Consider the following 14,651-nt stretch of genomic DNA (forward strand, 5'->3'; position numbering starts at 1 on the left):
TACACCATTCCTTTATGATGCAATGATATAATAATAACATAAATGTATTATTTACTTTAGTGCTGTGTAGTTGTAAATTTTCATTATTTAGAAACGTTTATGTTTGACATGTTACCCAATTTTTTTTTCTAACTAGTTTGAGATTTTTGTTTCTTGAGGTCCTATGGAAGATGTCTTTTTTTCTGTATATTTAATAACAGAAAGAGAGACAGAAATTTTCATCGTTTTAAAAATTCAAAATTTTTGTCATAACATTTAATTTCTACCTAAATGATACTCTATTTGCACAGCTTAATAAGAGAGAAAATCATGCTAGTTGAAAGAAAAAATTATGTGTTCAATACATTATGCTTTTGATTTAAATTTATTAAAAACAGCAATTCAAACAGAATTTTCATCACTTATTAAAGTTTTTTTTAAAAAAAATTTAGAATTAGTCATGTTAAATATAATAATGAGAGCAAAAGAACAGTTTTTTTTTAATTTTTGTTTAAGCATTAATAACAAAGAAAAAACTGCAAACTTTCGTTTTTAAATTCGATAATTACGGAAAAAAATATGCTAATTAACTTTCATTGACAAGTTTTTTTTTTCCTGTATCTTTTATTTGTATTAACTGAAAAAAGGTTTTTGTATGAAAGACTTTTCCCTGCTTAGCAGAAAATGTTATATTTTAGAGCTTAAATCCTGAGAATAAAGGATGTTTTTTGTTCTTAAGTCTTCAAATACAATCTAATGTTCATTGATATAACACTGAAAGGGCAGAAATAAAATGTTTGAATAAAAATCTATTGCGTTATTCCTACCATTTGTCATGGAATTGCAAAACATTCCTTTTTTTTTTAATCATTATTTAAAATAGTAGTATCTTCTTTCTTTTTTTTTAAATTAGTAGCACTACATAAAATGCGAATATTTTTTTATGTCACTTCGAAAAAGTTGTGGTGTTACATAGCAATTGTTTATGACAAATCTAAAATTTGAAAGAATTCAGTTGAATGGTTTTTGAGAATAAGAGTTTTATTGTGTATAGATTTGTCTTTTTATTATAATTACTTTTTATTATATTCTATAATTGTTTCTTGAAGGTCTAAGGGGAAAATATTCTTCAAGTTTGTCTTAAATTTTGTGATAGAGCATTAAAAATATGTAAAGAAAATTAGAAAGTATAACTTTCAGAAATGTTCATTCATGCCTACCCCACCACTCGCTCTCTGCGTCCAAAACATGTTCTGTTCTATAGTTCTGTTTTTATAATTTTTTTATACTTAATTTTAATACTAAGCAAAAAAATACCAAATGTATTTAACATTTTATCAATGAACTTAATGATTTTATTTTATGAAAAGCATTCTAGTTTGTAACTGGAAAGCACCTGACTAATTTTTAAAAATAAGGAATTTTTTTGACAGTCTTAAACTAAACTATTATAAAAAAAAACATTTTTTATTCCTATTAAGTTTTTTTCCATTTTCTTATTTAATTTCGCCACTTTAGTGTAGACTTTAAAGTCGCGACGCCTCTTACAAGTAAGCTGTCGTTCCTGTTCGTAAATGATCCTATGAAATCGTAGTGTAAAAACAACAAAATATTGAGGTCAGAGTCCATCGTCGAAAATGTCACGGTTATCTCTCTTTCGTGTTTCTTGTTTTATGGGCCGGACTGTATTCTATTTATCGCATTAGGATCGTAAATAATTGTCCGGCATTCCACGGGCTTTCAAAAGATAGAACAAATACAATATTCACTATGTTATCTTCCTAGTACTTGTCATCATGTGATAATAAGATGTTTTGCATTTACTATACTCTTGAACTTAGAGCTCTTGTTGTAAATAATGTTTATATCAGAAAGGTCAATAAATATGCTCAATTATATTATAAATTTTACACTGATTACAGACAAAATGCCACATTGTATTTTGTTAGAAAACTGTCTGAAAATGTAGAATTACGTAGGGGTAGTAGAATTACAATGTAGTGTTACTGATGTAATTTGATACAATTACTTCCCAGCAGAAATGGTCGACGAATTTTAGAAGAATATAAAAATTCTTTAATAAAAGGGCGGATTAAAAGACACTTGTAGAGAGAATATTATTTATTTAACCTAATGTTAGTGTGAGGAAATTTCTTATAAAAACTATTTTGCTTGAGAAACTTTACTCTTACTTATTTGAATTTATTTATTTGTTCGTGACGCTAAAATTAAATCCCTCCGTCATTATTTATTTTTTTAAGTTGTTGACTGCTGTGTAATTTCGGATTCATACTAAAACTGGTTAATGATGTTTAAGCGTGTTAAGAAGTAACGAAATCGTGGTGTCTGTTCTGCCGTGCAAATGGAAAAAAACAGCGTGCCTTACTGCAGATTTCGGGAAAAGTAACTTGACAGCGATTTTCTTTCTATTGCTTACTAATACTATGAGTGCTGAAATAGAATATCAAATAACTAACGAAGAGCCAAAAGGGCTCAAATAGAGCGTCCCATGAGGTGAACCGGGTTCAAACCCCAGCGCTGACTGCTCGATACGAATTCCGCATCCGGCTTGCAATGACCACAGTGCTGACGTGAAATATCCTTAGTGATAGACGGATCATGGGTTAGAGTCCCCTTGGTCGTCAGGCAAACCGTGGAAGAATCTCGTGGTCTTCCTCTCCATGTAACGCAAATGTTGGTTAGTTCCATCAAAAAGTCCTCCACGAAGGCAAATTTCTCCCAATACTTGATCCAGGAGTTTCCTTGTTTTCTGGATTGGGTTCATAATTACAAGGCTACTACTGCCTTGAACATTAGCAGTCGTACACCCAAAAATTGGGTCGGCTGTTAAACAACAGTTATAAAATAAAATGACTGATAAAACAGAATTTAATTTTGGAAAGAAGAAAAGAAGAATAATTTTCAATAAATGGATCCAACAGAAATACCAAATATATAAAAATCTCAATTTTGAATTTTTTGCCGTTTGCGTTGATTTTTCTTTTACGCGGCATTATTTCTATTATTACAGGATTTCATTTCAGTTGTTATGTTTTGGCTTTTTAAAGCTCTAGTCCAAACTCAAAATATATAGTGATATGCTTTTCATACCTTACGGAAAAAATTGTGCGTTTTAAAATTACTTTTAACCAGGGTTCAATCTGGACTAAAAAAAGGGCACTATACTTTAAAAAAAAAGGACAGCAAGTTTAAAAAGGGGCTTTCTATTTTATAAAAAGGGCGGATACCTTAGCCTTCTTTGCATAATTTAAATGAATAATTATGTATAAGTTTACTTTCATCACTAATCACAATTATTATTAACTTTTAGGGTAATTTTTTGCAATCAAAAGTAATGCAAATCGTGTAAAACTTGTATGAAAGGGTCAAATGGTTAATGATAGTTTTATGCTTAATTTTATTAATATAATTGTTTGCAATGAAAATGCAACTTAATAAGTTGTGAAAAGAATTGTGCATTAAAAAAGAATTTAACATTTTTTTTTTATTGACGAGAATCATTAATAAAATATGCTTATATCATAAAAATTTATGTATGAAAAAAATGTAAAAAAAAATTGTAGAATATAAACCAGTTGCAGCTAAAACATAAAGCTTACAATTGATAAGTAGCTCTGCTGGTTGCATTTTCAAACCGAACAGAATTTAGCTACCTGTTGTCTAATGAACAGCAATAAAAAAAAAATTTTTAATGCGTTGTTATAAAATATGTCATTTCATTTCCCCCTCGTCCAGGAATGCCTAGATCAACTTCATAAAACATTAAAAAAAAGAAGAAAAAAATTTTGAATCTGCATGTGTCACACATTAATGTAAATCTAATGAACTAGTGTCGGTCCTTTATCATTAGAACGATTATTTTCCAAAATTGGAATTATCCGAATTTAATTACTTAACAGTCAAAATTAAAAGACCACAGCAGACTTGTCATTAGTAATTATTTCTGAAATTCAACATAAAATTACGCCAAAGAAAAAATAAAACGAGTGCGTTTACTAAGTTTTAAACAGATCTAAGCTCTAACACAGGCATGTGATTTTTCAGTGTATTTTTACTGATTCAGTATTTGCGGTATCTTTTTTGTATAATTAAGCATGAATGTATCCAAATGTGCTGACAAATTGGTATTTTTACGCCTTTTCAGTATTTATCATTCTGGCTGGGTCACATGTCTGTTTATTATGTGCTATAAATTTGATTTGTATTGCATCAGTTGAATCGGTTAAAACTGATACAACACTTACAGTTAATGTGCTAAAGATTAATGAGATATTTTCTAATAAGGAGCAACGTTGTCATAAGTTTTAACATTGCTAGTCCCCCTAGATCTAGAACATAAACAGGACCTTTCAACTTAGTTGATAGATTCCGCAGCCTGTTGATTTCGTAACATCCGATATTAGTTTTGATATGCCCCTGACAAGGTCGCAGTCACGTGGCACCGAATTATGTATCCATTCTTGTTTACTTTAATGGGAATAGAATTTTTTCAGCCTTGTAGGGTGTAAAACTTGTAATACGATGCCTTAATCTTTGCTTTAAAGTGGTCTAAAAAAGTGATGCCGTTTATTAGATTAAATAATAAATATGTTGAAAGTGAGATAATGTTTAAGTGAGACAAATTCGTTTTTTCTCTCTCTAGTGAAGATTTTGTTTTTAACAAAAAGATTTTTCTGAGAAATTGTCTTTAACATGAAAATAAGTAATTTATTATGAAAGATTTTCTGGAAGTAGTTTAAATAAACATTAAATTGTATTCTGTAATCTATATTATATCGTTGTATTGGGATAAAAAACATTTTGTAGTCGTACTAATAAGAACTGATTAAAATTTACGTACTGAAATTTAGATCATAAAAATTTAGTTATATATTTTTTCCTTTTGAAAAGATTTTTTTAATTTACACATTAGCGGACATTTGAAATGTTAGACCTTCGAGTCTAGAAACAGTGTCTTCCCTACATGTGCAAGTGCATGATCAATCCAGCTTCTCCCGATTATATTCTTACTTGCATAAATCTAGAACTTAAAAACTTATTCCTTGCAAAACTTATTCCTATTTTGGTGCTTGATCTTTTTGGGATTCACAGACTCATGAATTTGACTGATGCCAGATCAAGAAGAATTAATTGATAACAACAACACTTTTAAATTTATAGTAAAAGATTCAACATCTTTTAAATATAAATTTAATTCGGTAGCTAAATTTTTTTAGGGGTTTGTGTGGGAGAAATTTGGTTTATCATCAAAACGGACCCTTAAAAAAGAGGATCTTATTTCAAGAGCCCTATTTTATTTTACTGTAATTTTAAATCAAAGAATCATTACTGCATTTATCGAACGACATGTGTATTACACTAAATTTCATTTATATAATTTTTTTCACTTGAATTTTCGGAAATGTGTTGTATCATAGATTATAACGACAATCCGAAACAGCGGTCAGAATTTTAATTTTTGTATGTGAGGATGTTCTGTTAAAAGATCAGATTTGTGTGTTAACGTTTCTCTTAACTTAAAAAATGACATTTACACCAAACCATAAGCTTGGAAGAAAAAAATGCATTTTTGCTATTTAACCCTGTCTAAGATCCTTACTTCTTTATTTTAGTTCCATTATCCATGTTGAGTTAGAAAGGGAGCCCTTTTACGCTGTGAGAGAACTCAATAATTTTAAGTAACAATTTAATAAATTGGGCTTAGTTTTTTTTTTTTTTTTTTTTAATTGAATTATAAAAGTTGTGTGTGCTATCAGTAAATTATTTTTTGAAAAATAATTGCCGAAATATTGGGAAAAAATAATTTTTGACTACATATCTGAGGCGTACATGAGGCTGATATTTGACGAGTAATCGAGAATATTCTTTTTACTTATGGATATAAATTATAATAATAAAAATAATATAAATATAATACTATATATATATACTAAAAAAATTATAATAATAAAAATTATATTAATATAATAATAAAAAATTAAGTATAAAAGCCTTCTTTCCTCTTTGATCTGAAAAACGGATTTAAATAAATAAATACCTTTGATTTTAAAATTTAACATTTAAAATTCAAAAATAAAAAATGATATCTAACAAGGGCATTCGTTTAATTTTAAATAATAATTTTGAATGTTTTGAGGTCAATTTTCAGAGAATGTTCTATTTAATTTATTGCACTATAGCTATTTTATCCTATCATCTCGAATGAAATATATTGATTTTTTTTTAAATGTATTCAAATTTATTAATTGATCATTTTTATTACTTCAATGTTATGAAAACAAGTCTCAAGAAATATTTCTCGGTTCATTTTAAATATAATCTTATTTTATTCTTAACCATAGTTGAAATGTTTTAATAATTTACAAATGATGCGATAAAAATTGTTAACTGTTAATAATTACGCTTGTTCTCTAATTATTTAAAATTTTTGAGTTGGTTATTCACAAGTAAAATGCCATTAATTTTATACATATTTACTGAAAGAATATTCTTCCTGAAGAGTATTCCCAAGAATATTTTTCATAAGATAATTACCAAGAATTTTGTATCTATTTTTATATTTGTCTAAATGATAAAAATACAGTAAGCTTTAAAACTGTAAGCTTTAAATCAAACTTAGAATTGGACAGAATCTTTAAAAAAAAATTAATAGTAAAGCAAAGAAAACAATCTGAAAGCTTTTAAAGAGAAATTAGTAATGTTTACTAAACACCAAGGTTGCATTGATCAAAATATTGAATGCAATTACATAATTTTAAATGAAAGTTTTTTTTATCGTTGCAACAATGGTGTATTTATTTATTCACTTAGAATTCCTTAACGTTGGATTTTATATCACATTATGGGATTTCTTACTCAAATGAGTTAAAAAAGAAAATTGTGTACGTTCCACTTCATTTCATTTCTGTGAAGAAAAAAAGAAACTATCATTAATTTTACTCTTGACCTAATATGCAGTTTTATATTTGCGTCTTTTCTGAAAATTTGCCGGAATCGAAAGTCTTGGAAAATTATTTTAGACTTACTGTTTCTTTTAATCTATTGTTCATTTTAATTTCACGCTTTGTTACATTTACATTCAAGAATTTCAGGTTTAAGTTTTTTTTTTTTTTTCGTATGAATAGAGATTAAAATAATATAAAAAATATCGTTTTTTTTCCTACGGTTTTTTTTGTATGCTAATTATTTTATTGAATGAAATAATAAGTAATTATATCCCAAAATAAAGTTTAAATCATTTAATTAAAGTTAATCATTTCCGTTTCTTGTGCATTTCCTATCTGCAACTAATTAATGTTACGTATTTATTTTTATTAATTTACTTATAAAAGAAGTGAATTTTATTCATAGAAAATGGAAAAGGTGTGCTCAACCTGCGGCTCATTGCGGTACCTAATTGTACATTTGAATAGTTTATATGAGACCTCTGTGCTTTCGAAGCGAGGGGAAAGGATTTGTAAATAGCTTAGGGTTGTAGCCTGATGTTTTGTTATGGTTTTCCATGCATAGATTTTAAAAGAGCATAATTTTCAATCATGTTATGTTTATATATTTACAAAAAAAAATTATCGTAATTTGTAATTTAAATTTAATAATATTCAGATATTTTCAGAAAATTGAAAGGCTTCAATTATTTTTCATAGGGGTAATTCTATTTTTCTTCATTATATCGCGTCCCTTAAAAATCTTACTATTTAGCCTGGCTGCTCTCTTTTAAAGCTTAATTTATCTTTTGAGGTATGATTGTGCCCTAAAGCAGAAAGTGCTCGAAATTGTAACTTATGTCGCTGAACAATCGAAATTCCTTTAGAACAATTTATGTTTGCAGCATAGTTATTTACGTCCCTGCAGAACTACTATATTTTATGTAATAAAAATTTTATATGCTATTAATAATTTCTGTTTTATGGTGTAATATATTATTTTATTGTTTAGATTGAATTTGTTATTTAATTAATCAACATTCTTTTTTGTGCAATTTTAATTGGCGAAATAAAATTTTTGTGTACTTTAAAAGACTAATGGTAATTAATTTAATTTGTGATTAGTTTTAATTAGTGGAGTTGTTTGCTTATTTTTTAACGATACCGGAAGTTCATTCATAGTTATCAAAAATTTTGTAACCAAAAAGAAAAAATATCTTATTTTAAATAATTGAGGTATATTTTTGTACAAAAAATAACATTATATTCACAATTCGGACTTATTATAAATACAATGTCGTTTTTTATTTTATTTTTATTTTTTTTAATTTTTTTTATTTATTTTTTTTAAAGTTATGTCTACGAAATAAAATACATTTTTGTGTTTGATTTCGTAACTTCATTAACATTATTACTATGCTCCCCTCTAACAACAAGTTAGCATTGCGAAATGTTCTAAGTGTTTTTCTTCGTACCTAAAGAAGCAAAAAATTTATCTTCAAGTTCTAGGCTTATTGTTGTAGTAGTTATAACGCCCACACCTAATACATGTTTAAGGTCTTCTAAATAATAGAAATAGATGTCTTTTTTAAAAGCAGTGACAGGAACCTATATTTTCGTCAACCTTGAGTCTTGAATACAAGCTCAGTAGCAAGTTTTTTCCTAATCTAATTTCCACCCTTTTTCCCAGGTGTATTATTTTTCTTTCTGTTTTGCCGTTGTCATCTTTTAGTAGCGTTTATTATCATTTTTTTTTCCGTCAGCGCAAATTACTTCCTAATTATTGCGCGTCAAACAAATGTGATAAAGTGCTCCACCTTATTGGCACAGTGAACAAAACGCAACAGCCTGGAACAAATGAAATTTTTTATAGGTTATTTGTTGTCGCTGAAATATCTTTTCATGGCGTTTAATTTATGTTTTCCTCCATTGACAGATAGTGTACGATGTGGGTTTTCTATTCATGAGTTTTTAAATTGATTTTGATCAGATTGATTATCACATTGTAATTCAGTATTTATCATTTGATAATCTTTAAATAAATGATTTAAAATATAAAATGTAAATTGTGAAAGCAGACTTAAGCGAAAGCAAATTTTTTATTATGTTACGCAGTTCGTCTAAAGTGAGGAGAATGAGTAGCAAATGTTTGTTTAGTTTTTATCTCTGTATGTATTAGAAATCGCAGGAACCGCCCTGTTTTGAGTGTTCAACTGCTCAAAAACTATAAGAATTAAAAGCTTGAAATTAAGAAGATGTGTCGAAAAATGGAAAGCGGGAGTATCACGAAATTAAAAGATGTAACATGCAATAATTAATTCGAGAAATGTTAATTGTTTAACCTGCAGAAAAAATACCATGCAGGCCACTCTGCTACACTCAGAAATGCTGCTGTAGAGTTGAAATTTTATGCTCTCTTTTTTTTACTTTTATAAGCTCATACTTAAGTTGATGTTGTAAAAAAACATTTGGGGAAAAAATGCGAAATGTTGCTAGATGCGAAGTCTTGACATTAAAGTACAGCTGATTAATTTTCAAATTCGGGTAATCGCCCCAGGCGTTGAAGTTAACATACTAATTAAATGATTTTACATGCAATTATTAAAAGAACAAAATGTGCATTGTTTATTTTTTTCGGGAGGGATATCGACTTCTAAGAGAAAAACAATGATAAATGCGAAGCAATGGCTGGTTAGCAGAGATCATTGGATGGAGCTTCCTAACTATGTATGAAAAATACTTAGAGAACCTGATCATAAAACAGACTAGTAACTTAAAAAAGTCCTTTCTTTTTAGAGTTTAATCTCACTTTTGAAATTTTCGGATGTGCCCCCTAAAAAAATGTGTAAATAATGAGAAATCTAAGCGGCCATAATAACTTTCGATATAATGATTAGAGTGTCATGTCATGATTTATGTGTGGACACTGTTGGTTTTATACTCGTATACTGCTGTTCTATTTCTGTATCCTAATCTAAGTATTATCTTCTATATCTGATTTCTAAAATTGATCTTTCAGGTAACAGACCATGGATTTGTTTTCTGGCTTGAAGAGCTTCTTTAAAACAGATGCTACAACAATAGACAACAATGTATTCCGTTTGCATTACAAAGCTACTGCTGTAATTCTTGTTGCTTTTAGTATTCTTGTAACAGGCAGGCAATATATTGGAGACCCAATTGATTGCATATCAAAAGATGACATACCGTCGGACTTATTAGATACTTTTTGTTGGATACATACGACTTTTAGTTTACCGGACGCGTGGTTCAAAAAAGTTGGTGAGGAAGTGCCATATCCTGGAGTAGATAAATATACTCCAGGTGAAAAACGTGTCTACCATGCCTATTATCAGTGGGTTTGTTTCGTTCTGTTTCTGCAAGCTATCTTGTTCTATGTGCCTAGATACTTCTGGAAAGCTATGGAAGGCGGTAGGGTTAAAAATCTTATTTTGGGCCTGAATTCTCCTATTTTACCAGAGGAGACCAAAACGACCAACCGAAAGCTTTTAATCGAGTACATGTATAGCAATCTCAACAATCACAGTGTTTATTTCATGAGCTATGCCTTGGCTGAAGTTATGAACTTTGTGAATGTGGTTGGGCAGATTTTTCTAATGGATGCCTTCCTTGGAGGTGAATTCTCTACTTACGGATCTAAAGTAATCCAATTCACTGGTTGGGATTGGTCTGTTCGCTATGATCCCATGATTAAAGTATTCCCGCGTCTTACCAAGTGTACTTTCCACAGGTATGGTTCTTCTGGCGATGTGCAGAAACACGATGCTATGTGTATCCTACCAATCAACATAATCAACGAAAAAATTTACGTCTTCCTCTGGTTCTGGTTCATCATTCTTGCTATTCTCTCCGGAATGGTCCTACTTTACAGAGCTTTGATCGTTTTTTACCCAAGATCCCGTTTGATGGTTACTCGTTCCCGAGCGCGTCTTTCCAATCCAGATTATCTTGAGACAATCATCAACAAATGCAAACTGGGTGACTGGCTTCTCATCGACTTGCTGTCGAAAAATTTGGATCCGATAAATTTCAGAGATGTCATCAATGACTTTGCAAGGAGACTGGATGGAAAAGGTTTAGATGTTTAATGAGTTTTAGATTAAATTTGAAAAGACTTTTATAATGAAACATTTTTAATGACTAAGAGTTGTGTCCATTCACATTTAAGTTGAAATGTGTGTTGATATAACTCTTTTCATACAGTTTTAATGCTGCCACAATCATTAAGTGCCTTTATCATTGAAAAACAACATTTGTGTAACTTATAATTCTAAAACAAAAAGCTCAAATATTTTTATATCATGTTTACACAAGATTTTTTTTAAATTCATTCCATTTATAGACTTTTCAACATACTCCCTTCCTCAAAAACAGATTTTTTTTTTAAATTGCAGATAATTGTGCAATAATGCTCTATATGCCCTTTTATGAAGGTGTGTGATATTAATTTAATTATTTATTTTGACTGTGCAGTCTACTGCAGAAATTGCAATCAAAAAGTATGTACTACATACTTGATTGAAGATAGAATTTATTAGTATTTATTAATAAAATTAGACTGATTAATGTGATCATTTATTTATTTTATATTTAAATCAATTCATTAAAATAAAATTTCATCGGTGCCAAATTATTTTAATTAATAACTTTAACCATCAAGTAATAAACTTAATTTTCTTCACATTAAAATCTACATGATAAAGATTCTATCGCGTATCGAAATATATTTATTTTCGTTTTTCTGATTGCATGTTAATTCTGTCAGATTTGGCACTAGTGAAATTTTTTATTTTCCTTTTATTTTTCTTAAATTTATCTTTGCGATTTACCTATATTGAAAAAAAAAATCATTCATATTTGGGCAGTTTATTTTCATTAAGTGTAAAAGTGTTTCGTTTTTTCTAATTAATTAAACATCATATTTAATATTTTCTAGATTGATTTTTTTTAATGTGTATTTTGTAATTTCTTTCGTGTTTGAAAAGTGGAGATGGAAATTTAAATGTTTTAACTCTTATACTTGTTCCTACTGTTACACATCTATCTCGTATGGGAATGTGATTCTTGACTCTGTAGTGTTTACTGCCATGTGTTTTTAAGTGCTGTTTTTTAAAAGTGCCTATCTTTACATATTTTTCTTGTTATATATGATGGCATCTTTCACGTATTCTATGCATTTATTCATTATCATCTTCATCAAATGTAATTGCAGCGAATTTATTGTTCTGCATATATTTTTGAAAGACAGCTGGTTATGAAAAAAAGGGGTCCAATGTTTGCTACAATTTTCATTTTATAGGGTTCCAATTTTATTGTGTATTTTATGTGTCCATTCCTGTAAATATATTGAGACAAGCAATAGTTGAAATCGAATATGTGATAATGTATGTGTAAAAGCTATTTTTATGCCTATCGCTATGACAGACCAACTGGCTGTCTTCTGCTAGGGTGGAAAATAAAAATATCATGATATGCAGACTGAAAAATTTTCTATTTTATATATCATTTGTCTATTTTCGAGTGCCACAGTGACTCAAGCTATTTTAGCTTGTGTATTTATGATTACAATTGAGTAATAAAGTTTGAATTTTTTGGATAAATATTTTTCTGCTTATTTCAATTTAAAGACACATTTCAATAAAAATAAGTGACTCCTTGATATGCTTACATAATAATGTGATAAAATATAATTATGTAAGCATATCAAGGTGAAAAGGAGGCTCTTATTTTTTGCTGAAAAGGTCGGGTGATTGTAGCAACGCTGCTTCCCTCAATTAGAAAATAAATCTCTTATAAATTGTTAATATTATTAATTTAGAGGATAACGTAGCATTTTGGAAAGAGTTTAGTAAAAGCATAAAGGGTTTACTTATTTTAGTTGGCGAAAAAGTTGGTGTAAATTCCCCAAAAAATATGCTTCTGTGACATTTGTGTGGTTTCTAACACCTAGTTGTGTAATGTTTAAAATTTTATTCTAAAAGAAGCGAGATAATAAACTAGATGACGCAACTTTTAGTGAGACAGAAATTTTTAAATCAAGATAGATTTATCATCTCGGAATAGGGTAACAGCATAAGAAAAGTAACAGTAACTAAATAATCTATAATTTGATTTTTTTTAACTTTAAAAAATATTAAATTGCTTTTATGGAAACGATAATAAAAAATTTTATTTTACCTTTCTCTCTTATAAAAAATAACCTGAAGGAATGGTTTAAATTTATTTTTAATTAATGTTGTGAACAAGTTAATATTCCTAGGATTTAAGACCATGACGAAGGAATTTAAAATGTATACTGCCTCACAATTGGAAAAAAAAAGTACCTGCAACTTATTCGTGAAGCACTTGAGTTTTTTCCAATTGTACGATAATATATAGTGAAATCAAGCATGGGTTTATTCTGTCAAATTATTAAATAAAGATGAAGGTTAAAATTGAACAATATTGTTATTGAATTTCTATATCTGTAATTACCTTGCACTCAGTGTAAATGTGAAGAAATTACATATAATGAATTGTAAAAAATTTTATTTGATTTTTTTTTTCAAATTTACGTCTGCTAACTTAAAAGTTTGTGTTGATTTAGAACCTTCAATTACCATTGAGAAACAAATTATTTATGTACTTGCGCTTCGCAATTTTTTGCAATAACTTAACAAATTTTATATTTATTACAAAAACTTTCATTGAAGAGCCGGAAAATTCTGTAAGTTTCTGCAGTGTATTGTAAGCCTCTTCCAGCTTACGCAGGCAATTTCTTCCTAGTTAAGATAAAATTTCGTAATCGCTATTATGAAATAATGAATTGGTAGAAGAGCTTGTCATTTCTATCAACAACTCTGTACTTTATATTTTAACTTGTTTACTTCGAATTTTGTTTTCAACGCTGGGCTCGGAAATCGTTTCGCTCTTGCTCAATGTAAACAAACCGTAGTAGGAGCAAGACAAGGGTAGTAAACTACAATGGGGTCACACCTGCTACAATTTTTCGTACTACTCCATGGATATTCCATCTGGAAGATGTTTTTATTGTATAAACCAGCTGTTGAGAAGGGGGTGTTCAACCTTACAACAAAGTACTTCCGATAGACCCCTGCCACATGATCAAGATCAGGCGGAAGTACACGGCATATGTTTCTAGGGGGGGAAAGGTGTGACGTCGAGAAATTTTATTTAAAAAAATGTGTTTTTCCTATTTCCACTTGGAAGATGAAAATTATGAATTTCTGTAGTTCAATAGGTTTCTCACGAGAAATGAAAGTTTTTCTATGCACCTGCTTTTTTGAAAAGTATGTTTTAATGGTGCAGAAAGAGCTTTTTTTAATTAGGTCGCTCTGTAAGGCCAACGGAAATATTGTCGAGTTAGAATATTCCTCACATCATGTAGTAGTAGTGCAATTGGCATTACTTAAACATATTTAAACAAACAAAAATTAAGAATCCTGAGAAAGTAATCGAGGATCCCAGTTGCAAATTGTTGATTTGCTATATACATCGATGTAACTATTGCAAATTGTGCTTCGAAAATTAGAAAAAAATAAGGTTGCATTAGCTTAACCCTTTGACGCAGAACTTAATTTTTTTTCATTGTTTTGTATTTATTTAGGTCAAAATAAGTGAAAAATATTATATTTAGCATTTTAATAAAGTATGATTGTGAAATGCCGGTGTCTCTTTCTGCGTTAAAAGCAAAATCTTCCAAGCATC

General features: G+C 29.0%; 1 protein-coding gene across 4 annotated transcripts in view; it reads left to right on the forward strand.

The window, feature by feature from the left end:
• LOC107449275 (innexin inx2) overlaps positions 1–12,544 on the forward strand; it is a 34,774-nt gene extending 22,230 nt beyond the window's left edge. For 3 of the 4 annotated variants that reach the window (XM_016064776.4, XM_016064782.5, XM_016064769.4), the window contains exon 2: positions 9,943–12,544. In XM_016064776.4, coding sequence (XP_015920262.3) covers positions 9,953–11,032 — 1,080 coding nt within the window. In that variant the 5' untranslated portion in view covers positions 9,943–9,952 and the 3' untranslated portion in view covers positions 11,033–12,544. Of the gene's footprint in view, positions 1–8,749; positions 8,929–9,942 lie in introns of those variants that run through there. The other variant, XM_071180767.2, reaches the window with a different exon arrangement.
• The last annotated feature ends 2,107 nt before the right edge of the window (positions 12,545–14,651 follow it).

The sequence above is a fragment of the Parasteatoda tepidariorum genome, chromosome 3 (assembly GCF_982258835.1).
Source record: "Parasteatoda tepidariorum strain Cologne lab strain chromosome 3, Ptep-v5.0, whole genome shotgun sequence".
Classification (NCBI taxonomy): Eukaryota; Metazoa; Arthropoda; class Arachnida; order Araneae; family Theridiidae; genus Parasteatoda; species Parasteatoda tepidariorum.